Source organism: Bos javanicus, chromosome 15 (assembly GCF_032452875.1).
Source record: "Bos javanicus breed banteng chromosome 15, ARS-OSU_banteng_1.0, whole genome shotgun sequence".
NCBI lineage: Eukaryota > Metazoa > Chordata > Mammalia > Artiodactyla > Bovidae > Bos > Bos javanicus.
The window spans coordinates 53,651,652-53,677,954 of NC_083882.1; the positions used below are offsets into that span (position 1 = coordinate 53,651,652).

The following is a 26,303-nucleotide window of genomic DNA, read 5'->3' on the forward strand; positions in this document are numbered from 1 at the left end:
CAAATCAAGAGCAAGTGTTTAAAAATGATTTGTACTTGCTGTCAAGTGAAAAGAAAAAGTTTTAAATATGGTTTTTATTTGAAAGCCAAACCAGACATTAAATCAAAATAATTTTTACTTTTTTGCTTTTGCTTGGACTGTCCAGTTTGTATATGTAAATGATCTCAAATTATGATATAGATTTAGAAAAGTGCTGAGGGTAAGTGGATGTTCATTTTTCCCCAGGATGCAGAGGAGTCAGAGTGGGGAGGGAGGGAGTGGTGACATCACTGAGCCCTTCCTGTGAGGTGCAGATTGTCCTTCCCACTTCTCTGTAGGACTCTATGATGCAAGGATTCCCCATGGTTAGGTGGCTAGTAACTGTGTGTGTGGGTGAGTGAGGTTGGAACTCAGTTCTGTCATCAGAGCCGCATAAGCTGCTAAGAACCAGAAAAAGACTGATCTTATGGATCCCAATTATCAACATGAAATATGTCCAGTTAAGTTTAGGAGAAGGTCATCTGGTTTAAGCCTGCCTTTTATAGATGGAGGAGTCAAACCCTTAAAATGCTGAGCAGCTGGGCTGCAGAAGCACAGAAGGCAGTGTATGGGTGAGGGGCCAGGCATGGCCCTGCACTGATGAACAGGATGCCCGAAGTGAGAAAGGGAAATTCCATCTGAGAAAGAGAAGGCAGAAAAGTGGCTCTTTTCATTCCCACACTCAAGGTGTGAATTTCTTTATTGAGTCATGATAATTTTCAAAAATTCTGAGCCCTGATACTTTAGACTCTCAGCCCAGCTTTTACCTCTTTGTCCCCAGACTCCACACCCTTCAAGGTGCCTCACAGTCCAGTGTGGGAGTGGGGGCTGCCTGGGAGTGGGGCTCCGGCAGCTGTGCACCATTCTCCGTCACCCCTGGCCCCCGAGTCCCTGGTTCCTTTGGTCTCACCTCTAGGCAACTGTGTCTTTCAAAAACTTCTTCCCTGGCACTTCCTCACTAATCGACAAAATCTTTTCTGAGGCATTGTCCTTTTATGCACACTTGTCCAGAGCTTTTGCTTTTATAATGTGTTTTTCTGCCCAGCTTCTCACTTGATCCTCATAAACACCCCAAGTGAGGTAGGAGGGATTATTACTCCCATTTTACAGAAAAGGAGACTGAGGCTGCCCTCTTGGTTCTCCAGTGTTGTCAGCGAACATTTATGGGTCTCAGCCTCACACTGGCCCAGCCATGCTCCTTTGGCACAGTTTCTAGGTTTTCTCTTTTTTTTCCTCTCTCACAATTCCCACAATCCCAGTGGATTCTACATGCAGACACATAACAAATACAGCTGATGATCCGTGGCTAACCGAAGGCTGCTGTCAAAAGTCCTTGTGTTGCTTTGGTGGTGTCTCCCTACACTCCTTAGCTGATTTCCAAGGGGAATGCGGGACACTGTTGTTCCATGCTTGCAGTCTTTCCTGTTTATAATTCATCATATAATCAGATCTTCCAGGGGATATAAGTATGCAAACTTCCGTTTTACCCAAATAGATCTGTTTTGGTTTACTTTTCCTTGCCTAAATGTTAGGCATCCAACCTGATGGATTTCACAAATTAATATAATTTATTTTCCACCTTGTCAGTGCAAAACAAAGGTGTTCTTAAGACAAAGCACTGAAGACCACAATCCTTCCTATTCTTCTGTCTCTTGAGTCAGCATCAAGTAAACAGTTCTGTAAACAAACATGTGTGGGTCTGTGTCCCTGTGGCGTGGACCCACTGCTTTATTCCAACCTTAACTGGTTTTGTCCTAAATACTGAGTAGCCTTGTCTTAGTCAAAATGGAGAGTCTCGTAGCATCTGGACTTTCATCAAGGCCCGTTTCATCTGCTCGTAGGTGACGAACATCACCACATTCCAGGATCCCAAACGCAAAAAGGAGGGTGTAAATCTGATGAGAGACACAACCATTAGTCAGGTGGGTGGACTGGAGTCCCCCATAGATCTGTGTGCCCTCCCCACTCGGTGCTGGTGCTGAGCTTCCGTTAGTCACGGGCACTTCTGAGGTTGTTCTGTCATTTCCTTCTCTACTGAAGGAATTTAGGCGGAAGTTGGAGTCAGGCAAGGAAAGAAAACTAGCACTCTGAGCCGGGTTACCGTTAGGCAGTTAATTCTCACAGTTTTATAGGCTTCCCTGGTGGCTCAGAGGTTAAAGCGTCTGCCTGCAATTCAGGAGACCTAGGTTTGATCCCTGGGTTGGGAAGATCCCCTGGAGAAGGAAATGGCAACCCACTCCAGTATTCTCGCCTGGAGAATCCCATGGACGGAGGAGCCTGGTGGGCTATAGCCCATGGGGTCGCAAAGAGTCAGACACGACTGAGCGACTTCAGTTCACTCTATGATTGCTGCCAGTTTCTCTTCAGAGACCAGGGTGAGATAGCTCAGTTGAAACCACCTGACTCCACTCCGCCACTGAGTGTTTCTGGGCTTGTTTACAACCTGAGCAGCCACCCCTGAGGAGGCCTCTGCCTCCAGCTGGAGGCATTGCAAGGTGAAAACAACTTGATGCCAAATTTAGCTAATCTCCCAAGAGCCTGCCTGTCCTGTGACCACCTCACCTCAGCTATGGTTCACCGACTCCGGGAGGAGCCTGGCTCCTGCTCTCCTCTTCAGCCTGTCTCTCCGCTAATCCCCTCCTGGTTCTCTCAGCTCCTGTCAGACCCTTCCTCCCACACCCTTGCCCACGTTGCTCCTTCTGCTTGCTTCTCTCCTTGCCTGGCTGGTTGTTCTTGGCTCTGTGGGACTTGGCTTGGGCACCAGAATCTCACACCAGGGCCTCTCCTGAACCCTCAGCCTGGGCCCCTCACAGGGAAGATGGCACGGGGGCAACAAATGTGAACTCTGGGGATAGTCCTGAGTTCAAATACCAGCTTGACCAGCTTCTTAATCTTTCTCAGCCTCAGTTTACTTACCTGTAACTGGAGGATGTTGTCGAGAGGATTCAATGATAATGGACAGGGTTCAGTATTAGTAAATCTTCAATAAATGTCCCCTGCTTGTTAGCTGCTCTTCAAAAGAAGCACAGCATGGGGCCCAGCACCCACGAAGTGCTCAGTGAATGTTTGCCAAGTGAAAGTACAAACCGAGACAAGTGGGACGAAGAGCCTTCTGATGGCGGCACTTATAGGAAAAGAGCTGTCAGCTGAAACTGTTTTGTGACATCATCCCGGGGTCGAGGCCATGTGTGCTTGTTGGGCCTAATCCAACGCTGGGTGCCAGAAAACCATCCTCAGTGGTGCAGGTACGAGGGCCAAGCAAAGAGCTCAGTGTGGGATGGAGTGGGTGGTGTCTAAAGGTCAGGGTTTGCGCCGTGGCTCTGCCGTTTAAGCTTTGTGAGCTGGGACAAGTTCCATGACCTTTCTGAGTCTCATTCTCCTCCTCAGTAAATGTGGAGAAATGGCCCAGTTCAGGGGGAGTGTGGAGATAATATATGTGAAGCGTTAACCCAAGTCCACATGCGTAGTGACTTGGTGGTCATGGTGATTGTTCATAACTTTATTATAGAGAGCTGATTTTGTGCTGGGGACTCTGGGAAGTGGAAGATGTATACAGTTGACCCTTGAACAACCCTTTGAACTGTGTGGGTCCACTTATACAGTTTTTTTAATATTAAATACTAATGATCTGAGACTAGTTGAATCTGTGGGTGTGGAACGAGGGATGTGCAGAAACCATGGCAACAGAGGAAGTGCGTGTATGGAGGGCCAACTATAAGTTGTACATGTATTGATATTTTCAACTGCATGGGGTCCGTGTCTGTAACCCTGGCATTTGTTCAAGGGTCAGCTGTATAAGCCACAGTCCTTAGCTGCAAGGAGCTTGCACTCTAGCATGGGGGATCGTTTAAACTTACAAATACTATCCTACAAAGTAGGAAGTGGTGGGTACCGTAAAAATGGTATCAGGGAAGTATTGCTGAAGTTCACAGAGGGGGAAAATTTGTATCTGCAAGTGTTAGGGAGAAGGTGGTATTTGAACTAGTCTTGAAGGACAGTAAGTTGGAGAGCATGTGGATGACGCAGGAATGGCTTCCATGCAGAGAGAATAGTAAATGCCAGGAACGTGTGAAGCATACGGGCTGTCGACAGTGGTGACCCGCAGTGATGTCGGTGGGTCAGGGAAAAACCTCAGGATTACCAAGCACCTTTCCCTCCTCCTCCTCTTCCTGTGTGTTTGGGGATGCACTTAGATCTATGCATAGACTCCTTTTTTTTTTCTCAGATAGGCCTCCCTGATCTTCAATTCAGATTTGGTCCCCTCTTTCAAAAAAACATTTCCTTAGGTCTTTATATTGTAATTTTCCTTTGTGGCATTTACATCTGTGCTGTTCAATACTGTATTTCTAGGTGATCCCATGGCAGACACACTCTACACGGAGGGGAGGAAGGGAGACGGGGAGGGAGGCCTGGTTCTCTAGGAGGGGGTGCTGGTGGCAGGAGGGGAGCTCACCCCTTGTAGAAGGCTGTGGGGCCCTCCTGGGTCACCATCTTCAGCATGCAGTCGAAGGGGCTGTGGTACTGGCCTGGGGGCGAGTTCATATACCGCGTCTTCACCACGTCCACCGGGGAGGCCACCAGGGTGGCACAGAAGCCAGCTCCAAAGGCAGAGACAAAGTGGCAGGGGAAGTTGTCTGTCGCAGGGTGGGAAGAGCAGATACTGGGCTGTGAGACGAAGAGGGCCCTTGTTTTCTGTTTCACATGTGTTCATTGTTTGTCCCTAATGAAACTGAACTCCCTGGGCATGAGGTTAGTATAGTCTAGTGCTTGTGCTCCGTCAAATCTGACTCTTTGCAAGCCCCTGGACAGTCGCCCACCAGGTCCCTCTGCCCATGGGATTTCCCTAGGCAAGAATACTGGAGTGGGTTCCATTTCCTCTTCCAGGGGATCTTCCTGACCCAGGGATGGAACCCGTATCTCCTGCATTGCCTGTGGATTCTTTATGGTCTGAGTCACCAGGGAAGCCCAAGTATGAGGATAGTGTTTTCCAAATCTCTTGCAGTGCCAAGATGGAGCTCTTGATGAGGACTCACAAAACTGGGCTGTCCCAGAGTTGAAAGCTAATCCGGCCCAACCACCTCATTAGAGGAAACTGGTCAGAGAAGGCCACCCTTGCTTGAAGGTGCACGGGGAGAAATGGTGCTGGGCTGGAGCCCAGGTCTTTGGCCTCCCGTCTAGGGTTCCTCCTTACTCACCCTAATGATGCTGGGCACCCTGCCTCCCTCCACTCCTTTTAAAGCCCGGTTGCCTGTGGGTGGCACCCACTCTGTGGAGCCCCAGTCCCCTCCAGACTGGGAGGGCTATCTGCCTGGAGCCCAGGGCCTCACCGGTGAGCAGGTGGTAGTCTAGCAGCTTTTCCTTGATGATGTCATAGGTCACCATCTCACCACAGTTGACAATGGCATTCCTCGTGATGTTGGGCAGAATTCCTGTCAGGAAGCGGGTGGGGCTGATGAGTGGGAAATAGAAGAAGCGGACCCCCTGGCTGCAAGGCCACAGGCCCAGGTGGGGGATATGGTGCCTCGTTCCAGTGGTCTAGAAGAGTCCACCCTGGATGGGCAGATTCCACACTTTCCGATGTTAAAAGCTCTCAGATTATCCATGTCCATATTAGAGACAAAAAGCAGAGAGACCCTCTTGTGTGTGTTTGGGCCACATTTCAGAGGGTAAACTGCAATACCCATCAAAATTAAAATATGCCTCCCTGAGACCTGGCTAGAGCCAGACAAGGAAGCCTTTCCTCGGAGAGGAATGGTGGGCTTTTGAAACAGTGACAGGTTGCAGCCATGCGACCTGCGAGACCACCCGCTGGTTTCACAGATGAGGGCTGGGCTCCAGGAAGGCACACAGCAAGCAAGGCTGTGACTCAGGTGTCCTGCCTTTAACCATCACTGGGTCATTGTTTTCTTCTGCAAGATTCATGTGAGCCCTGGCCACATGTGGTAGAGACAACATTATTTGTCAAGGTCGTCACCACTTAAACACATAGAGAACCTTAAAGTTTTGTTCCCAAGGAAGCCCCCTTCTCATGACTGCTCCCCGCAGTGGCCTCTGTTTCTTCTCCGTGCACAGCAGTCACCCCTCACAGGCCATTGCTGGGGGAGCCCTTCCTTCCCTCTCCACACAGCAGGAGCTCACTGGAACTTTGGGGCCCAACTTTCACATCACCTCTGCCCCCGAACGCCCTAAGCCCTCATGGCCTGCACCTCTGTGTGAACCCAGCACATCCTGCCCTGTGGAATGGCTGCTCCTTGACATGCCTCTCTCCTCTGTGACTGTGAGCCGTGAGGGTATCCTCTGTTCATTTCTGTCTCCCTCAGAGCCCTGCGCGTGGTGAAAGGTTGGTAAACTGAACTGAATTTGGGGCAGTATGGCCGGTCAGCTGGCCCATTGGGATATGTTAGGATGTTCCTTTAGAACTGCTGGAATACTTGTGATGGGAGCTCCCTGCTTGCTCAGTTCCCTGTCCCAGCCCTAGGGTGGAGAAAACGCTGCCCAAGACCCCCAAGTCCCCCAAGCCTGGAGTCCAGACCTACCTTTCCACAGGCCCCGAACCCCTTCCTCTCTGGCGATGGTCCTGTAGGCATCCATTGTCCCACTGTACTTTCTGTTGCCTCCCGGCCCAGTATGCATGCTGGCCTGAAAGCGGATCTTCACCACGTCTGTGGGCTGGGCACAGGTCACTGCCATGGCCCCCGTGGTGCAGCCCGCCAAAATCCGGGTAATGATGCTGGAGTCTGGAGAGGAGGAGAGCAAGTGGGCCAGAGTTGTACTACCCCGCACCTCTGCGGGCCTGATGCCGGTCTCTGGGGGCTGCCCCTGCCCCATGCCCACCTCTCCCAGGCCAGAGTTCCAGATCCTCCTCGACATGAGGCTAGTCTCCTCATGCCTCAGCTTCCCATGCCTCAGCTCTGCCTCTGAGTCTGCACCACCCTGATCTCCTGACCCACAGCCTAGATCCTGCCTTGACCCACCCCTCAGCACTCACGGTCCGATCCCTTGGGGGTGTAGAACTGCTTGACGGAGTCGTAGAGGCCGATGCGGATGGAGGCGAAGCTCATCTGGCGCTGCAGGCCGGCGACCAGCCCGCTGTAGAGGCTGCGGGGGCCCTCGGTGCGCACCATGGTCAGGATGGTGCCCAGCACTCCGCGGTACTGGGCACTCCGGGCCGCCAGGGCCACCTGGTTCTCCCCCTGGATCTGAGGGACACCCCGCAGAGTATGAGGACTTGGGTGGGGGGTGGGCAGGGCTGTGTGCAGGGGTCCCTGCCTGGGGCTGGACCTCGGAACAAGCATGGTCACAGTGTCACGTCTCAGTAAAAATGACAGTTCTGTGTAGCAGTTGCCAGCTCACAAACTGTTGTACACAGTATGGTAAATCGGAGGGTGATGGCTTTTCTCATTACAAGTTGTCTGTGACTTGCCCAAGCTCACACGGTGACTCCTTACTTCTTACTTTATGGCTTACAAAGTAGGGCAGGCCACGTAAGGACCCTGGCACGTCCTGCCAAGGAATTAAGATCTTGGGTGGTGAGGGGATGGTGAGGTAGGGTCATGGATAGTGAGTGACCTGCTCAGGGTTCTCTGTGAGGAAGGGCAGGTGCCCTGGTGGAGAACTCAGCCCCTCCATTGTTGGGAACAATGACCCTTAGCCAAAGGGCACCTACCTGCAGGCGGACCTTGGCTGTGTCCAGTGGAAAGGTGAGGAGGTCAGCAAAGCAGGCCGCTGTGCCCGCCGCCAGGAACTTCACAGCCGTTGTGGGGGGCCTCTCTGAAGGTTGCAGTCCAACCATGGTCCCAAAGGCTCTGCCCAGTCCCTCCAGGGCCCAGTGGAGGTCCAAGGAGAGAGGCTGCTGCCCAGCCTTGGGCTTCAGTGCATGGAGGAGGCTGCAGGGGACAGGCCAGGGGAGGGGATGGGACGCGTGCCCTCTAGGCCCATCCCCAGGATCCCCTCAGCACCAGGAGAAGGTTTGTAAGTGAAAAGCCTGAGCAGGGCTGTCTTAGCTGTGTGGATTTGACTTATAAGAACAGGTCACTTTCCTCCCTAATCTCTTGCCATCCTCACCCTGCCCTTTCCCTTTCCCGCTGGAAGTGGTCTTCACTGTATAAAGGCTCAGGCAGAGACAGACCTGGTTCTGACTCCACACCACAACCCTCTGCTCCTTCCCCAGCCTCAAGCTGCTTCCTGGGGAAGGCCTGCTCCCTGGTGTATGGTTGTTGTTGTTTGGTTGCTCAGTCGTGTCTGACTCTTTGTGACCCCATGGACTGCAGCATGCCAGGCTTCTCTGTCCTTCACTATCTCCCAGAATTTGTTCAAACTCATGTCCATCGAGTCGGTGATGCCATCCAACCATCTCATCCTCTGTCGTCCCCTTCTCCTCCCGCCTTCAATCTTTCCCAGCATCAGGGTCTTTTCCAATGAGTCGGCTCTTCACATCAGGTGGCCAAAGTATTGGAGTTTCAGCTTCAGCGTCAGTCCTTCCAAAGAATATTCAGGGTTGCTTTCCTTTAGGATTAACTGGTTTGATCTCCTTGCTGTCCAAGGGAATCTCAAGAGTCGTCTCCGGTACCACAGTTCAAAAGCATCAATTCTTTGGAGCTCAGCCTTCTTTATAGTCCAACTCACACATCTGTACATGGCTACTCGAACAACTATATCTTTGACTCTATGGACCTTTGTAAGCAAAGTGATGTCTCTATTTTTTTAATATGCTGGTGTATGGAGAGCTCACCCAGCCTTATCACTTTAGGTCTTGCCATCCCCAGTCAACATGGTAGGGGTGGGAGGAGAGCCTGGGAAGGTGGGCAAGACTGCAGCAGCTGGAGAAGTGGGAGGGGGCTCCAGGCGCAGGGAAGGGCATGCTCTGTGAGACAGTCCAGGGCAGGTTTAGAGGAGGAGGAGGGAATGGCTACGGGGCATGAGGCTCTGGGGGCGGAGCTCTACACACCATCTCACTGAATTCTCACAGCCTGGCTGCAGGGTAGCTTCTCTCCTCTCCCCGCTTTGGGCTGATCCAGTGGGGCTCAGAGATGTTGGCCTGCTCAGAGTCACCAGTGTCAGAGCATGGGTTGCTCTGCTCTGCTAGGCTTGAAACAGTGCTGGAAAGAGGGCAGGATGACATTTAAATCTATTTTACAGGTGGGAAAAGAGAGGCTTAAGATGGAGAGAGACTTCTTTAAATTCACAGAACTGCAGCCATGGTCTTGTGATAGCAATAAGACCCCCTTCACTGTTCATTCCACTCAGCAGCCCAATGGATGTGGTAGAATGGATGTCCACCATCTTGCCTTTTTGTTGCAGATATTCAAAGCCCTTTGAATTATATGCAACCCCCCTCTCTGGGGACTTAAGTGCTAAGCATGTGCAACAACAGCTTGGTGAAGAGGTCTGGTGGGCACTGCTGTCCATGCTGGCAGAGGAAGACAATGCTCCCGGGGAGGCCGAGACCGGCGCCTGTCACAGTCAGGGCTTGGGCTGCCCCCGTGGTGCTTGTCCCACAGCCTATCTGCCTGCCTTTCTGCGTTGCTCCCTGAGGGCTGATGTGGAGCTGAGCCTGGTTGAGGGGACAGCATGGCAGGCCAGCTGAGGGAACACCATCCTCTTTCCCATTCACCCGACAGAAGCCCAGCAACTGCCAGGAGGCTTGGTCCCTGGGGGGGGGGAGGCTGTGGCTCCTCTTTTGGGGTTGGAATGCACGTGTCCGAGGCAGTGCAGGAGCAGCTCCCAGTGCCCACAGCCCGTCAGCCTCTCTTCCCTCGGGCCCTGGCCTTTCTGCTGCTCAGCTCCTCCTCTGATATCAGGAGCAGGGCTGCCGAGATCCTCAGCTTCAGGAATCTGAGGGCCTGACTCCCAGGGCAGGAGAGGCCCCTGGGTGGTATGTTCTCTAGTGTCTCTTATTGGTTGTATGAGTGTCCCTTTTCCAAAATGTTTGGTGGCCGCCCAGGCTCTAACAGAAGAACCCTGCCAAGTTAGGTATTTTCACTCCACTCTCAAGAGTTAGGAACTGAGGTGCAGAGGTGGGGCCCCTAGAGCTGCGTGACTGCACGTTCCTTGCCCTGGTGTGGAGTGTTTGTGATGGGCCAGGCCCCACGGGGTGGCTTTAAGCACTTCTGGGCTGGGTCTGTCTCCCTGGGGAGGCTATGTCTCCAGCCAGGGGGCTGAACCATCAGATATGGCTTCCCTTCTGAACCTCCTTTGTCCTTGGCTGCCTCTGTCCCAGACCTTCTTTAGAATTGACTCTTTTTTTGTTGTTTTGTTTTGTCCCCCTTGGCTGCATGGCATGTGGGATCTTAGTTCCCTGACCAGGGATCAAACCTGTGGCCCCTGCAGTGGAAGCATGGAATCTTATACCACTGGACAGTCAGGGAAGTCCCTAGAATTAGTTCATTAACTGCCGTGATTTCTCCCCAGATGGGGGCCCCAAATCAAGGACAGGAGCTACTTATCCCACTTCTCTGTGCAGCCTGGTACCCAGATGGCCCAGGGCCAGAGGGGCCCAGGGAGGACCAGTTGACCGAGGGACCCCATGGGCCGAGGTGGGGAAATGGGGAAGAAGCTGAGATGCCCACAGTGTTCTTTGATGAAGGGCCTCAAATGCCCTAGCTGTACTTAATCTAGCGAAAATGGGGACTGGCTGGTGTTTTCAAGTTGAGGGATGACACCATCAGACCTGTGTTCAGGTCAGGCTGGTGTAGGCGTCGGGGCTGGACAGGGAGGGAGCCAGTGGAGGCTCTGAGACCAGTGAGGTTGCAGAGATGGTGCGCTGGAGGTGTTGGAGCCTGGCCTTGGTCAGGAGCAGCGGCTAGGAGGCAAACCAGAACCTGTTCCAGAGGCTGTCTTGAGCCCCCCGGGGGCAGAGTGGAAGGGGCGGGGGACTCAGGCGGGTGGGCTCTAGACTTTCACTGGTCACATGGGGGCGGGACAGGGGGAGGCCACCAGGGTGGGCAGAGGTAGGGGTCCTGTGGCTGGTGCTCCCCAGCCTCTTCCTTTATTCCAGCCTCCTGAAATGGTACTTGAGAAGCCCTGGCGGCCAGCAGACCTATCCCACTGACATAGGTGAAGGGTAGAGCAGAAGTTCCTCCCTGTGCTCTGCTGGGGCATGAGGAATGGGGCATTCCAGCCTTGCACACCCAGAGTAGCGGTGCCCCATTAACATCTGCTGAACACTTCCTGCACCAGACACTGCGCTGAGGGCTCTAGAGGCAGTGACTAATTCAATCCCTTTATAAGGCTAGGAGATAGTTGCTGTTGTCTGGGTCCAAGAGCCCCGAAGCTTTGAGGGCTTCAGCTAGTTACAAGGCTAGAGGGATGGAGAGGGATTAGAGCCCAGTCTGTCTGGCACCTGCTTCAGGCCCACCTCCCAGAGTCTAAGACTTCAGAGCGAGCTCAGGGTACCTGGAGCCACTTGTTTACAGACCGGATTCTTGGCCCTCAGCCTGAGATTCAGGTCTGAGCTGGGGTCCTGGGAATCTGCATTAGAAACAAGTTCTCCGTGGTGGCTCTGGAGCAGGGATCAGAGTCCCTGTTCTGAGATGCCCTCAACCCCACCTTCCCGGCAAAGTCTCTCCTGCATGCCTGCTGAGTCGGGGAGTGCCCCCTCCTGAGTAGGGGGGCCTCCTGGGGAAAGGGCCTTATACTCTGGAGGAATTGTGGGGACTCTGGGCCAGACTAAGGAGAAAACCACATCTTATCTCTGGGGATTTGCAAAGTCACAGCAGAGGCCGCTGGCAGAGCAAAAGGGAAGCGAGTCCCTGGTGAGTGACAGGAGTCCGGGGTGGAGCCCCAGCCCCAACAGTGCCCTCGTCAGGGCTGCCTTTCCCTCATCTTGACTCAATCTCTACCTGCTGTGTGCTACCAGCTCTGGCTGCCAGCTGCCTTTGGGAGAACATGGAGGAGGAAGATGGGGTGGATGGTGGGGTCTTACCTGTAGGGGCAGCCAGGGTGGCGGAAGCATGGGGCCTCTTTAAGGGTCCTCAGGGCTCCATCCCAGGAGGCGGCAGCAGGGATCTGATTGCTCCTTTGCCATTTGCTGGTGTCTCTGCAGCCTCTGGCTTGGCACCTGTCTTTATACACTCTGGCTGACCTGAAACCTTACCCTGGAGTAGCTACTTGACAGCCTGGTCACTTGACCAGAGGCGGCTGGTGCAGGGCAGGGAGGCGAGGGGGATAGGTCAGAGTTCCAGACCTGCTTCAGTTCCCTTGACTTGGGCTTCTTTAAAACACCCCATTGCAGGTGATGAAAGAGCTCCTTTGGGTGATAAGGGTGTATATGGGGTGGTGGGGGTTGGATTTGTCACTTTTGAGAGTCCAAAGGCCAAGGCTGCCACAATGGTCTGGTCAGGGTTCCCCTGGGCCTCCTCTTAATAGTAACAATGGTGATGCTAATTCATTTCTTGGTGCCTACTATGTGCTAGAAACTTTACATACATTATTTCTTTCACAACTCTTACGAGGTAGGTACAATTAGGAGTCTTTTTTTCCAAAGCTTTATTGAGATATAATTCCCGTGCCATTTACCTGTTTAACTGGTACAATTCAGTGGTTTTTGGTGTGTTCACAGTTATGCAGCCATCAGTCATCACAATTTTAGAACATTTTCATTACCTCCCTCCCCACACATCTCCTTCTGTTTCCTCTTCCCTCCAATGCCGCCCAGGCAATCATTAATCTACTTTGTCTCTATAGATTTGCTTATCCTGAACATTTCATACAAATGGAATCACACAATATGTGACCTTTTGTGACTGGCTTCTTTTACTTACCAAAGTGTTTTCCAAGTTCATCCTTGTTGGATCATATGTCAGCACTTCGTGCCTTTTTATGACTGCGGATTCATGCACTTTAATGCTTAGTTTAGAGAGGAGAGAACTGATTGTTAGGGAGGGACAGGGACTTGCCCAGGTCATACAGTTATGTAGCAGGGCCTGCCTGCCAGCCTGTAAATGATAATGTACTTTGGACCTATCTGCTGTGAATACTACTCTCTGTGACATGACACTTAGAGGCTTCAGCATGGACACCACTGGAGCTAAAGGGATCTGGGGAGGGTGTGTGGGGAAGGGAGGGGAGGGTCCCTTGCAGCAGCCAGTGATAGGCACTGAGGGTAAGGGTTGGGCAAGTCTGAACCTGGGAACCGGGTGACCGAGGAAAGAGGGAGGGGAAGGGGAAGGGGAGGAGAGAGGGAGAGGTGGAGAGGGATGGGAGTTAATCTGGTGGGGCAGAGGCCACTTCTAGACTTGGGCACAGAGCTGTGGCCCCAATACAAGTGGTTATGGGTCCAGATACTCAAGTGCCAAGGTCCTCCTCCTCGGGCCAGGCCCTGCTTTAATGTCAACAGAACAGGCAGCTGGGTTAGTCCTATAAGGGGAGCGGCTGCTCGGGTTGCTGAGGTGGGGAGGGCTCTGGAAGGAGGTTTTTGGCTCCACCTGAGAATGGCAGTCTGGAGGGGGTGGGGGAATTGCAGCCAGGAGGTGGTGGTGGGGGGGTAAATAGTGGGCCCTGGAGAAACCCAGAGTGTGGGCAGCTGAGCTCAGGTGGGCCTGGGTGCTCTCTGAGGGCAGGGCCAGCCCTGTCTGCTTTGGCTCTGTTTCCCCAGAATCCAGCCTGTGCTAGAAGTTCCAAAGTTGGCTGCTATGGGTTGAAATCAATCAGCCTCTGTGAGATCAGCAGCACCTAGTTTCAGGGCTCTGTGGTGGGGGGGTGCTGAGAGGGCAGTGGGGAGACAGTGGCTGGTTCTACTGGCTGTGGTGGGAACAAGCATGTTCCTTGTGCCCTCACCCTGTGTTCGGCAGGGTGCTTCTGAGCTGTTGTTGGGAAAGACAACCACTTTCTGGGGAGAAGATGCTGGTAAAGAGTATCTGTAGCAGTAGAGGTGGGGTTCAGACCCTCACGGTGCCTCTGTGTTACTGGAGGCTGCCCTCAGCCTGGGTAGGAGTCCTTATCCTAACGCGACACCATCGAGTTATTTACAGGAGTTGGAGCAGGATTTAGGAATATTCTTCACCTGAGGCTAAAGCCCTCAGGCCTGGACTTCTGATGGCCCCTCTGTGTGTTCTCTGTGGCTTCAAGGCAGGTGGAGACCTGGGCCTTGAAATCTCCTGGCAGGCAGGCAGCTGGTGAGCTGAGAGGGAGACGCTGGGGAGGGGGTGAGCTGGCAGCCTGAAGGTTAGGGGCCCAGATGAACAGATGAAGGGGACACGCTGGTCTGAGGGCACTTGACCAATGAGGAAGGCAGGCTGTTTCCTCTGGGTCCCCTCTGGGGCCCGTCCTGCCTGTCTCACATTTAGTGGTGAACTTGCCTGTCTACTGACTTGCTCTGGTCCGTGGGGAAGAGTGGGTGGGGCTGACATTTCCTGAGCTTCCACCAAGGGCCAAGTGCAGGCGAAGCACTTTCACAAATGTCATCATTTAAGCTTCGCAGCAACCCACTGAAGCTGGGCTGGCTATCTTGCTTTACAGATGAGGTGACCGAGGCTCAGACAGGCGTAGTCAGGCCTGAGGGCACCTATCAGGAAGCAGCAGAACCAGGCCGCTCTCTGCTCTCCCCTCTGCTGCATGTGGCCCCAAATGCCCTGCTGGCTTACCCCCAGACTTCAAGGAAGGCTTCTCTTGACTGTTCCAGTCCACATGGTTCCCTCCCGCAACCTCCCCAAACTCCCTGAATTCACAACACTTAACTGACCGTACCCTGGGCACAGAAGCCTCTGATGTGTCTGGAGGTGTCTCATGTGGTGACTTACTTCCTAGGTACATGAACAGAGGCAAGTCACGTAACTCTGTTGAGCTTCAGATTAATTTTAAGATGCGAATCACAGTATGGGGGTTGTAGAGTTGCTCTGAGGATTGAGATGACCTGTGCTTGGGGTGGAAAGTGGGGCCCTCCATGTTGTGCCCTCCTCTCCCCTCCCCTCTGCCTCCTCCTAATCCTCTCCACACAGGCCCTGTCTGTGGTAGCTGCTCAAATGTGTGGAGCCTGACAGTCTAAGCCAGAGCTATGTACTCATCCCAGAGAGACGGGGGATTCAAGCAGGCCTGTGGCATGCGACCCCTTTACTTGGCTGACAGACTTGAGGAACCAGCAGAGGAAATACTAGGTGTCACTCCAATCTGGACCAACCTAATCTTTGGGGGAGTCAGAGGTCTCATGGTGACCCTGGCTCCCTGGTTCCAGATGAGCTTCTCCAAGGGCCGGTATGGTGTCAAGCTTTCTCTCTAGCTGTTAGAGCACAAATTCCTAACACTCCAGACGCCAACCCAGTAAACACTTGTGCACAGAATACAAATACCAGTATCATTTTATTCAAACACAGGCAGGAACAATGACTTCAGAGCTGGGTAAAAACAATAAGTTAAAAGCATGGTTAGAATTTCAGACAATCAGATAAAAAGTTCGAAGGAGGTAATTTCCCCCTCCTTTCCTACTGATTAATTCAACACAGCATAAAAATAATTTTATCTATAAAATACCCTTATTCCTAAGCAAATAAACTGGAAGTGGTCTTAGGATTTCCCTGGCTATGCCTGTGCCCAAACTCTCCACCCACCTTCCCCAACCCTTAAGGCAAAAGGGCCATCATATTCAGGCAGAGGGTAGGCTCGTGTCAGCAGCAGGCTCTGTTGAGGACACTGGGAGGAGTTTCCCAGCTGAAGGATGCCTGCTCGGGTCCCCTCGTCAACAGATGGTGCGCCACTTGGGCATTGGAATCCACTGTGTCCCGCCTTTGCCTCACCATCGGAGGAAGCTGAAGTCCTGGCAGGTGGACACGGCCCTGGTTTGGGATGCTCCTCTGGTCTGGGGTGACTGGTGCCCAGGGACTAGGCTGGTGGTGGTCTTAGGGCTCTCACAGCCCTGAAGGAAGCCAGACAAGGCTGAGGGTGAGTGGGTAGGTCATCCTTCCTTCAGTCTTTTGGGCTGTATTAGTCCTTCTGGGAGAATTGGGAAGAAAATATCCGTGCAATCCTGCGAGTTTCTTCCTCAGGCAGGGTGGGCGGCAGCGAGCTGGGTCTGGGGCGATAAGGCCTTTGGGACAGGGATCCTCTGGTGGCCTGGCTCTTGTCCTGGAGAGGAAGAGGTCAGCGAGGTTAGCACTGCGCACACGGCACAGCCTAGAGATGACTTTGACTCGTCTCGTCTTTTGCTCCTTCGGCTAATACTGGTATATAGCTGACTGATTCACAAGGCACTTTACACACCTGAGTGTGTTTAATGCTCACCTCTACCCTGCAGGCTGGTATGTAGTTCATGGATGGACGAGGAAACGACAGTTCAGGTGAAATAAACTCAGGATATACACACCCTCACAGAGTAGCAGAGCTAAGATGTGAACCACTGCTCAGACTCCTCCTGTGCCTCTGGAGGAGGGGTGGTCTCTCTCTTGCTGTGTGAGTCTAGACAAGTCATTCGTCCTCTGAAATGTGGGTGTCCTGTGTGTGACCTGCCAGGTAACATGAAGCACATACCCACGGCCCTGCTACCAAACATTTCCCTGTCTTGGGCTGACAGCTATCACTAATCCCCTCACCTCTAATATTTATTTTTATTTATTTATTCGGCTACGCTGGGTCTTAGTCACAGCATGTGGGATCTTCAGTCTTCTTTGTTGCAGCATGCAGGATCTTTTTTTTTTTTTTTAGTTGCAGCATGTGGGGTCTAGTTCCCCGACCAGGGATTGAACCTGGGCCCCTGCACTGGAGCACAGTCTTAGCCGCTGGACCACCAGGGAAGTCCCATTAATTCCTCCTTTAAGGTGAGTGCTTTTGGGTTATGGCATCGTGGTCCTTTGGATTCTTTTATGCCTCATCCATTTGTTTAACCAATCCTTTGTTTATTTCTGTGTTGGGTTCCTGCCCTGAAGGAGCTTGAAGGATACAGGAAAGCCACCCCAGGCTGGTGGCGGAGAGCAAGGCCCTCGGGTGGAGGTAGAGGCCTGGCAGAGGAAGAGGCAGGTGAACTTGGCTGACTTCACAGCATGCAGTCTGTCCCATGGATGGGTATCTCCTCCCTGTCCCCACATGCTGGAAGCACACTGTACCACTCCCTAGGCACCAAGAACCAGCTTGGTGGAGATCCTAGAGGTGGAGACTACTTGGAGACTACTTCCCTGCTCCTTAGTAGCTCTGTTGATGGGAAGCTGAGGCCCAGCTCCAGCTGCTTCTGGCATCAGTGATACTGAGTGGCCCTTCTTTCCTTCATTTCCCCACCTTGTTGTCTACTGTGAGAGGGAGAGAGACCAACCGTTCCTGACCTCCACAGCTTAGAGTTGAGCTGGGAAGACAGAGAACTATTCCAAGAATTAAAACAGCAGCCTGGATATGATAGGGGGAATGGCAGTCAGGCAACCCTAAGGGTCTCTACCAATCTGGAATTCTAAATGCCAAGGGAGGGCATACACCCCGACAGGCTCTCAGCACCGAGAGGCCATAGGTAGGTTCTCTGCTGGAGAACTGAGAGCAGAATGGAGCATGTGGCTGGGCATGCTCAGCAGAGGTGAGAGCGTACTGCTCCCAGTCTCCCAGACAGGCCAAGACTAAAAGGGGAAAAAGGAAACCCACCCTGTGCTGGTGGTACCTGCACCCCCTAATGCCTCAGGCCGGGGAGACCAGCCACCCAGCCACTGCCGAGGCCCTCTCCCTCCAGACTGAGTGCTCCTGCAGGGCATGGCCGGAGTCTGATGCTGTGTCTCCCACTGGGACAGGCCTGAGATGGGAGCTTGAGGGCTTCCAGACCAGTGAATGGGTCAAGCCATGGTGACCAGAGACTTCAGTTAACTGGGGAGGAGACTGCCTCTTGCAGCAAATATCTCCTTCCTTCATTCATTCCAGAACCAGTGATGGCTCAAGCTGGAGGGGAGACAGATGCTGACATATCCCACAACCACAGAGATGAAGCTCAGAGCCTGGAGCACAGAAATTCATGACAGTGGGAAGGATGGGGCAGCTTCACACAGAGGTGGTACCTGAGACACACAGGGTTTCAGCACAGCTGGGGTGGGGGTGAGGTCATGCCACTGGAGGGAGCAGCGTGAGCAGGGCCTGTACCTGCTAGCTGGGCCCACATCTGTGAACCAGCCACAGGCAACCTCCCAGGACCCACACCCGGGCCCAGCAACCTGCAGGGGGCGGCGGGCTTATCTGCAAGGCCCAGACCCAGGGACGGACAGGACAGGGCTGGGCTCTGTGCCCTGGGCGGGGCAGAGCTATGGAAGGTCAGCAGCATTTGGCTTATGTTGACCTCCAAAGGGTCTAAAATCGTCCTAACGGTAAAGTTTCCTTCTTCATCAGGGCTGCTACCCCAGGACATACAATGTTAGAGGGGCTGGGCAAGCTCCCAGGCTTGCTCCCACAACCATCTCTGTGGTTGTGGGGTACATCAGCAACTGTGTCCCCTCAAGCTTGAGCCATCACTGGTTCTGGAGTGAGTGAAAAAATGAATGAGATATTTGCCGCAAGAGGCAGTATCCTCTCCAGATAATTGAAGCTGCCTGGAGTAGGACACCCCTAACTATTCCTCGCTGGAGCTCTGGAGGCACTGGGAAACTGTCACTATGGCTGTGCTTTGAGGAGTCTCAGCCTTCCTGGGGAGGCAGGAGGACCCACATGGAAGCAGGATCATCAGACTGAGGATGTCATATGGGGGGTGAAGTCCCCGCAAGGGTCTTTTCCAGAAGAGGGACTTAAAACAACATGAAGGTGGAATCTGAATAAAGCCTATGAGAAAAGATGTTCCAGGTGGAGACTCAACTTGAGCAAAGGTATGGAATGTTTTTGTTGGGAAAACAGTGGGGATGGGCCTGGCTGACTGCAGAAATGGCGAGCAGAAGACATGCCCAGAGAGAGGGGGCTACAGTTCCATATTCCTCTTGGGCTTCCCAGTGATCTGTGTGTTAAGCCTAGCAGTACATCAGGGGTCTGACTGTCCCATCCAATCTATACAGGTCTGCCATTAACTTCTTCCACGTCCAAATATGGAGACCTGCTCTTTTCTGGGCACCTAGACACCCAGGTCATGAACATGGATAGGCCTTTCAGTCTGTTGTTTGAGATAGATGTCTCAAAGGAGTTTCAAAGGTAGAATTCCACTGGGAGAAAATAAAGCATCAGGGAACAAGTAAGGAACGTGGTGGCAGGAAAACACGGGGCCTCCTGGGGCTCCTCAAAGTGAGGAGCTGGGGTTCTCTGACCTTGGCCAGGGAGCTGGTTCTAGTCCTGGCTCTACCACTTCTTAGCCAAGTGGCTTTGGGCAAGTCACTTCTTCTCTGGGCCTTGGTTTCCTCATCTGAGAACAGATCAAGATGAACAGATAATACAAGAGGAGCTGCCCTGTAACCCAGGGACTTCTCTTGGTTCGTGGCTTCCTGTTTGGCCAACTCCCTGTGATGCAATGTCTTCTCAGAATGCTCTAGCCTTCTTCTTTGGTCTGAAATGTGATCGAAGCCCCTGGGTTTGTGTTCCCTCCATCCAGTCCCCAGATGGATGTCCCTAAATAGGCCACATGTTCCATGGAGGGTGGTGGGTGCACGTGCCCCCATTTACCCCTGCTTCAGGGTGTCCCTTGACCTTCTCAGAGGGGAGGTGGTGGGGTGGAGTGGAAGGAACACTGGGCTGCAGCCAGTTCTGCACTGGGCCTCACTTGCTTGAGGCCAAAACTCTCTCTCTCTCTCTGGGTCCTGGTACCTTCATTACCAAGTGGACCTTGGTACCTTCATTACCAAGAGAACGCCCCTTCCTTGCCCCACGTCTACTGTGAAGCTGAAATACAATTCAGACATGACCAAGGCTCTGGGCCGATATGCCATCCTCTCAAGGGAAGGGCCAAGTAGCACCAGAGCAGAGAGCAGAACCAGGACCTGCTGCTCTCAGACCGCACTTAAGGCGCAGTGCGAGGGGGTGCGGCGCCTCCCAAGGCAAGCCCAGCACTGGCCACGCTCCCCTCCTACCGCCCCCCACCAGTGAGCTCCTGGGCCCGGCAACGGGGCTGAAGTTGCTCTTTACTCCAGAGCAGACCCCTTATATGACATAAACACTGACTCAGGAGCCGGAAGTGACTTTCCAAAGAGCTGAAAACTGAAAGTAAACAGCGTCCGGTTCCGGCTTGGATGGCGCTGCTGACAGAGTTGAGTGAGGCTCAGCACCGCCGCCGCCTGTTCACCTTTCACCCCCTCGGCTGGCTGCCTCCCCTGGGGCGGTGCCCAGAGTCCCATCTGAAGGCTGAGATTAGGACTTCCTTGTGCTGCAAGAAGTAGCAGACTCAGCAGCTGTAACTCGGAGCAGGGGGTAAGTGAGGACAAGATGCGCAGGCCGGGGGCCCAGCCCTGACAGGCAAGTCCTAAATCTGACCACCGAGCCTGGCTGCAGCATGGCGGGGCTCCATGCTCCAAGGGCCCCCTGTAATCCTGTCGTAGAGCTCTGGTCATGTGGCGCTCACCACCTTTCCTCACGCCCTGATGCCTCCCTCCCCTCCTCCAAGAGGGCTTCCCTGAAAACAGACCTATTCCACAGGCCCTGGGTTACCCCTCAGCCCAGGCCTCAGTCTCCTAATCTGCACAAGGAAGCTGGGCTAGATCAAGACGCCTCAGCCTTCTGAACCCATGCCCTGCCTGGGGAAAGGACTCAAAAGTCCTGGTTCCTGGGCAGGAAAAGGTAAAGTGACACTCCCGGAAGACTCTGGCCGCAGAGCTGCTCAGGCAACTCCAGCCGAGCACCTGTCTGCAGCCCTGCAGGCCCTCTCCCTCTCGGTGCCTGCTGACTCGGGCCAGGGCGGCCACCAGCCAACTTTGGCTGTGTCCCCTGACTTCTGTACACCCTTGGCCAGAGAGCTCTTCTCCTCCCTAAAGCTTTGTGTGGCCCTAATCAGAAACGCTTTGACTTTTGGGTCTCCTCCTAGGGCTCTGCAGAGGGCTAGGGACTCTGAAAGAGGGAGGAAATGGGTCAGGCTTCTTGCCCCAAGAGGGGCAGGTCAGCCAGGAAGTTCCCTTGGACTCCACCATCCGGCCTGGTGATCTTGTGGTAGGCTGGGTTCCTCCAGCAAGACAGTGTTTCTCTTAAATGGCTCTGGGCTGGGGAAGGGAAACCAAGGGACAGGAAAATTATTTGAGCTCCTGGGAGAAAAGAAGCTGCCTCAGGACTCAGATAAAGGCACTGAAGCACAGAGAAGTTAGGTAACTTGTGCTGGGTGACACAGCTAGAAAGTGGCAAAGCTGAGTTCTGAACTTAGGCTGTCTTATTTGGAGGCCATGCACTTAACCGCTATACAAGACTGTGTGGGAGTCTTTGAAGGAGGCACAGCTACAAACTAGGTCCGTACTGCCTCCCCAGACTGTGTGGCACCTCAGAAGGCCAGCAGCAGAGCCAGGACGAGAGCAGGTTCGCTCTCAGCTCCCCCGCTGGCCCGGAGCACCTCGATCCCTGTGATGTCTGAAACCTCTGGGTGGGAGGGGGCTGGGCAACTGAAGGCTTTCGAGGGGACACTTACGCCTGACCTTGTCTTCCGCCTCCTACAGGACCCCTCATGATGACTCTGTCAGCCTTTCCCTGTACTCATTCTCTTTGTTTTGTTCGGTACTAATATAGGCTAAATGGCATTTGAGAAAGTCAGTTGAGTAGTTTGGTGGCCAGGGCCTCTCAAGGAACTGTGCCCTCCCTGAAGACATGGTCCATGGCACCAGGTCCAGCGTTTCTACATCAGACAAACGAACTTGACGGAGTTGGTGGAACTTAACATACAGCGGATGATCCAGGCAGGAGGAAAAGGGGACAACAGAAGATGAGATGGCTGGATAGCATCACTGATTCGATGGACGTGAGTCTGAGTGAACTCTAGGAGGTAGTGATGGACAGGGAGGCTTGGTGTGCTGCGATTTATGGGGTTGCAAAGAGTCGGACACGACTGAATGACTGAACTGCTGCTGCTGCTAAGTCGCTTCAGTCGTGTCTGACTCTGTGCGACCCCAGAGACGGCAGCCCACCAGGCTCCCCCGTCCCTGGGCTTCTCCAGGCAAGAACACTGGAGTGCGTTGCCATGTCTTTCTCCAATGCATGAAAGTGAAAGTGAAGTCGCTCAGTCGTGTCCGACTCTTAGCGACCCCATGGACTGCAGCCTACCAGGCTCCTATGTCCGTGGGATTTTCCAGGCAAGAGTACTGGAGTGGGGTGCCATTGCCTTCTCCGAATGACCGAACTGAAATGAACATATATAGATAAATCCCCTGGGGGAACTGTAAGCTTTGGCAGGTGTGGGGGTGTTTGGAAGCGTGGGGGTGAGGAAGAGGCCACAGCTCCTTCTCTACTTGTGTACAGAGTTCAGGACTTTGCAATTTGCTGAAAGATGTCCATTTCAAGTTTGAGGCCCTATTTACTTTCCTACTCTCTGGCCTGCCTGTCCTCCGGTCACTTTGGGCTCTCCTAGTCATCAGTGTTAAGTTACTGGAGGGTTCTGAGTGGAGGAGTCACATGAATCATCCCATGATTTACTTAACATCTTAAAAACTTAACAGGATACTGCATGGGGAGTGGGTTGCCAGGGGCAAAGGCAGGAGCAGAAAGGCACGTGAGGTGGGACATGATGGAAGTTTAGGCCAGGTAATGCTGGGAGTGTGAGCACTGGCTGGGTCTGAATTTAAAGGCAGAGCAGCCAGAATTTCCTGGTGGATTAGAAATCAAGGCATCAGGGAGGATTCCATGGGTTTTGGCAGGAACAACTAAACCAGAAAGAATAGCTATTAACTGAGATGGAGAAGACTGAAGAACAGATTTGAGGAATACTCTGGAGCTGAGTTTTGGGTATGCTGAACTTCAGATACCTATTAGATATCCAAGTTGAGATGCTACATAGTTAGCCAGACCTATGAGCCTAGAGTCAGAGGACAGGTCTGGGCTAAGATGGTCATTATGAGTCTTCAATGTATAAATGGGATTCAAAGCCTTGAGATCAGACAAGGTCATCTAGAAAGTAAGTGTAAATAGAGAAGTATAAGACCACATCCTGGGTCACCCCTGTATTCACAAGTAGAATAAATGAGGAAAACCAGCAAAGGTGGCTGAGCAGGAGCTGCCAACAAGGGAGGAGAAGAACCGAGAAGCACTGATGTCTTAGAAACAAGTGAAGAAACTGTTTAAAGGAGAGAGATCAAGTGTATTGTATGCTGCTGAGAGGTCAAATAAACTGGGCACTTGGACTGAGTAACTGGTTTAGGAATATGGAAGTGTTTTTTTTTTTTGACAATCTTGAAGAATCCCTCCATCCTCTGGAGGCAGAGTGTGGTAAAAGTCAATTACAGCGGGCAAGCCCAGTGGAGATGCAGTATGGAGACGCACAGTAGTGGAGGGTGTGGGTATGAGTAGACTAGTTATAAACAGCTATGGAGATGACTGGGATGAGGTAATGGAATGGTGAGAAGTGAGCGGATTCAACGATATTTAGGGGACAGAATTAACAGGCCTCAGTGATAGACTGGCTGTAGGTGTGGGGGATAAAGAGTAGGAGGAGGGGAGGAGGAAAGGAAGATGACACATATACTCTGGCAGGGTAAGTACAGGATGGTGGTCGCATCTACTGAGATAAGGGATGCACGCAGTAGGGGCAGGTGTGCAAAGGAAGGTAACAGGCTCAAGTTCTGGATGTGCTGAACTGTTTGTAACATCAACTAAAAGACTTCAGGATGCTGCTGGGCCCACATGTGTCTACAGCACGGCAGAGAAGTCTAGGCTGAAAGTAAGGATTCGAGAGTCAAACTGTAATAGTAACTGAAATTAACTGAAGTGGTTGAGACTTTCCCAAAGAAACATGTGCAAGAGCAGAAGACGTAAGCCTGGGGAAAACAACACATACATTAACGCTGTTGCACCCTCTACCTCCTTTTTAGGAAATCTGATAAAATTTGTTTGCCCCTGGAAACTAAGCAAACAGAACCAGATGTAACTATAAATAAAACCCGGGAGCTGTCCTGGTGAAGAGTTACCTTATCACAAAGAAGGAAGAGAAAGAAGAAATAGAACCTGACTGATTCATAAGTATCGGGTGGATGAAAAGGTTTGGATTTTTTCTGCACGATGTTATGGAAAAACCCAAACAAACTTTTTTTTTGCCAACCCAATAATTTCTAATGTGCTGCTGGAGTGTTCCTGCCAGACCCGCCATCCTTCTCCCTCTTTTGCTTCTTGAAGAGGTAAAAACCAGAAGATCAAACAGTCATGAGGAAAGAGGGCTGAGAGCTCCCCTTATCCTCTCTGTGTGACACCTGGTTCCGTTCAGTACAACCAGGCTTCCAGGCCTTATAACCCCATCTGACAGATGACACTGACTCAGATCAGAAGATCTGCCGAAGGTCACGCAGAGTCCTGTATCCACTGTACTGTGGGGGACAGAGGGGAAATGCCAGCCTCACAAACGCTGGAGTGGAGACTGGGAAGCTCCTGGGTGCAGGTACTCTGTTTCAGTGTGGAAGAAGGACTAGGCCTTCCCTTAGATCTTGTGAAGCCAGGTGAGCTACTGTATAGCTGTCCCAGGACACTGCTTGAGAAAAGTCCAGCTTCTCAAAGGCTCTTCAGGCTTCAGGGCCTTAGGAAGAGGCAAAATAGATGGAATCCTCAAGCTGGGGATACATGACAAGGCTCCTGCCCTCCCCTGCCTACCTCTCACTTTGAGCTGTTGACTGGGCCTGAAACCTAACCAAAAACAGAAGACAAGCAAACAGAAGCTTTCATCAGATGGGAAACTCTATTACCACATCTAACCCTATCTGCTTTAGTGCCCACCCTCTTTGCCTGCATGGATGCTGCAGGGAGTTTTCTACTAGTCTAAAGGCTAACCCACACGTGCTCTGCTGCAGGGTGAGTTTTCTACTTGTCAAAAGGCTAACCCACACGTGCTCTGGATCCCATGCAATCTCTACAACCCAGGGCGCAGTTTCTCTATTCTTTTTCCCTCTCCAGCATCTTCCTCTTCTCTCTTTCTCTACTGGTCACTGTACTCGGTACTCAGAAAAAGCTTTCGTATAAAAACAAAAAACAAACTTCCCATCTCAGACGCTACTGCACCCACTACTCTATCCTTCTGATCCATTCATAGCCAAATCTATGGAAGAAGCCGGTGTCTCCATTTTGTCACCATTCAATCATTCTTAAAATTTAAATTACATATGATTTTGTGTTTTCACTGTGTAACAAACCAGAGAATATGTAACAGACGTAAATTATGAAGCATAATAAAAATGAACATCTATAAATCCACAACCCAACCTAAGAACTAAAGTATCATCAATATTGATGAATAGACTATGTGCTCTTCTTCCTCATCCAATCCCCTGCCTCTACAACTATGAACAGTTGTAGTCAAACTGTTAAAAACCAGAGACAAAAATATTAAAAGCAGCCAAAGAGTAAAGGTCATATAACATTTGAGGCATGAGATTCTCATATAACAATGAGAATTATAGTTGTTTCTCACCTGAAACATTGGAAGTCAGTAGAATGTGGAGGGATAGTTCTAAATGGAATTGCCTGGTGGTCCCGTGGTTAGGATGCAGAGCTTTCATTGCTGAGGGCCTGGGTTCAGTCTCTAGTCAGGGAACTAAGATCCTTCGAGTGACCAAAAATAAATAAGTAAAATGCTAAAACAAACACGATTCAAGTTTGATTCTATATCCAGTGGAAAAAAGTGTTTGAAAAATGAAGGTAAAATATATTTTCAGCCAACTGAAGCTGAGAGCATCAGTTCCCATAGGTCTGCACTATATGAAATTCTGAAGGAAGTTCTTCATGCTGAAGAGAAACGGTAATAGGCTGAGACCAGGGTGTAAAGGAGGAATGAAGCCAAGAGCATAGGATGGAGAAAATACACTGCTACAAACACATCAAGGAGTGAGAGGCTCATAACCAGTGAGGATGGCCAACATCCTGATGTTGCCTGGGTCCTGGGGCTTTCAATGCTGAATGAGACAATTCTGGGTGAACTGTGACGACTGGCTATCCTAACTAGGACCCAAGATGAGGTCCTGAGGAGACAGGTGTTCTGAGAGCAGCAAACAATGGAGTTTTGTTGTGGGAAAGAAAGAAAAAAGGCAGACTTCCCTGGTCATCCAGCGGTTGAGTCCGTTTGCCAGTTCAGGAATCCCTGGTCTGGAAAGATTCCACATGCCTCGGGACAACTTAAGCCTTTGTGCCACAACTACTGAGCCCGTGTGCACTAGAATTTCTCTGCAACAGGAGAAGCCACGACAGTGAGACTACACACTGCAATCAGAGAAAGACCACGCAGCAACGGGGACCCAAGGCAACCCAAAATAAATAAC

At 52.0% G+C, this 26,303-nt stretch overlaps 2 protein-coding genes across 8 annotated transcripts in view; both read right to left on the minus strand.

Moving 5' to 3' along the window:
• Positions 1 to 682: 682 nt before the first annotated feature.
• UCP3 (uncoupling protein 3) lies at positions 683 to 12,068 on the minus strand. 2 transcript variants are annotated; one of them, XM_061380813.1, is made up of 7 exons: positions 11,942 to 12,068; positions 7,685 to 7,904; positions 7,007 to 7,217; positions 6,555 to 6,755; positions 5,346 to 5,447; positions 4,472 to 4,683; positions 683 to 1,913 (listed from the first exon to the last, which is right to left on the minus strand). In XM_061380813.1, the coding sequence occupies exons 2-7, from the start codon at positions 7,808 to 7,810 to the stop codon at positions 1,773 to 1,775; spliced, it is 993 nt and encodes a 330-aa protein (XP_061236797.1). In that variant the 5' UTR covers positions 7,811 to 7,904; positions 11,942 to 12,068; the 3' UTR covers positions 683 to 1,772. The 2 variants fall into 2 exon arrangements, with proteins under 2 accessions (XP_061236797.1, XP_061236798.1); XM_061380814.1 differs by having other exon boundaries at positions 4,472 to 4,652; positions 11,942 to 12,067.
• A 3,225-nt stretch (positions 12,069 to 15,293) lies between these two features.
• Positions 15,294 to 26,303, minus strand: part of C2CD3 (C2 domain containing 3 centriole elongation regulator) — a 127,306-nt gene continuing 116,296 nt past the window's right edge. For 4 of the 6 annotated variants that reach the window (XM_061380795.1, XM_061380796.1, XM_061380799.1 and 1 more), the window contains one exon: positions 15,294 to 16,074. In XM_061380795.1, the coding sequence (XP_061236779.1) occupies positions 15,934 to 16,074 (141 nt within the window). In that variant the 3' untranslated portion in view covers positions 15,294 to 15,933. Of the gene's footprint in view, positions 16,075 to 25,459; positions 26,209 to 26,303 lie in introns of all 6 variants that reach the window. The other 2 variants (XR_009729639.1, XR_009729638.1) reach the window with 2 other exon arrangements.

What these genes read in the sequence shown, in the direction of transcription:
- UCP3 (XM_061380813.1), bottom strand. Translation starts at nt 7,810, where the DNA reads ATGGTTGGACTGCAACCTTCAGAGAGGCCCCCCACAACGGCTGTGAAG. An exon ending in CAGCCAAGGTCCGCCTGCAG is followed by an intron (nt 7,218 to 7,684) that starts GTAGGTGCCCTT and finishes GGTGTCCCTCAG; the next exon opens with ATCCAGGGGGAGAACCAGGT. An exon ending in GGTTCGGGGCCTGTGGAAAG is followed by an intron (nt 5,448 to 6,554) that starts GTAGGTCTGGAC and finishes GCTTCCTGACAG; the next exon opens with GAATTCTGCCCAACATCACG.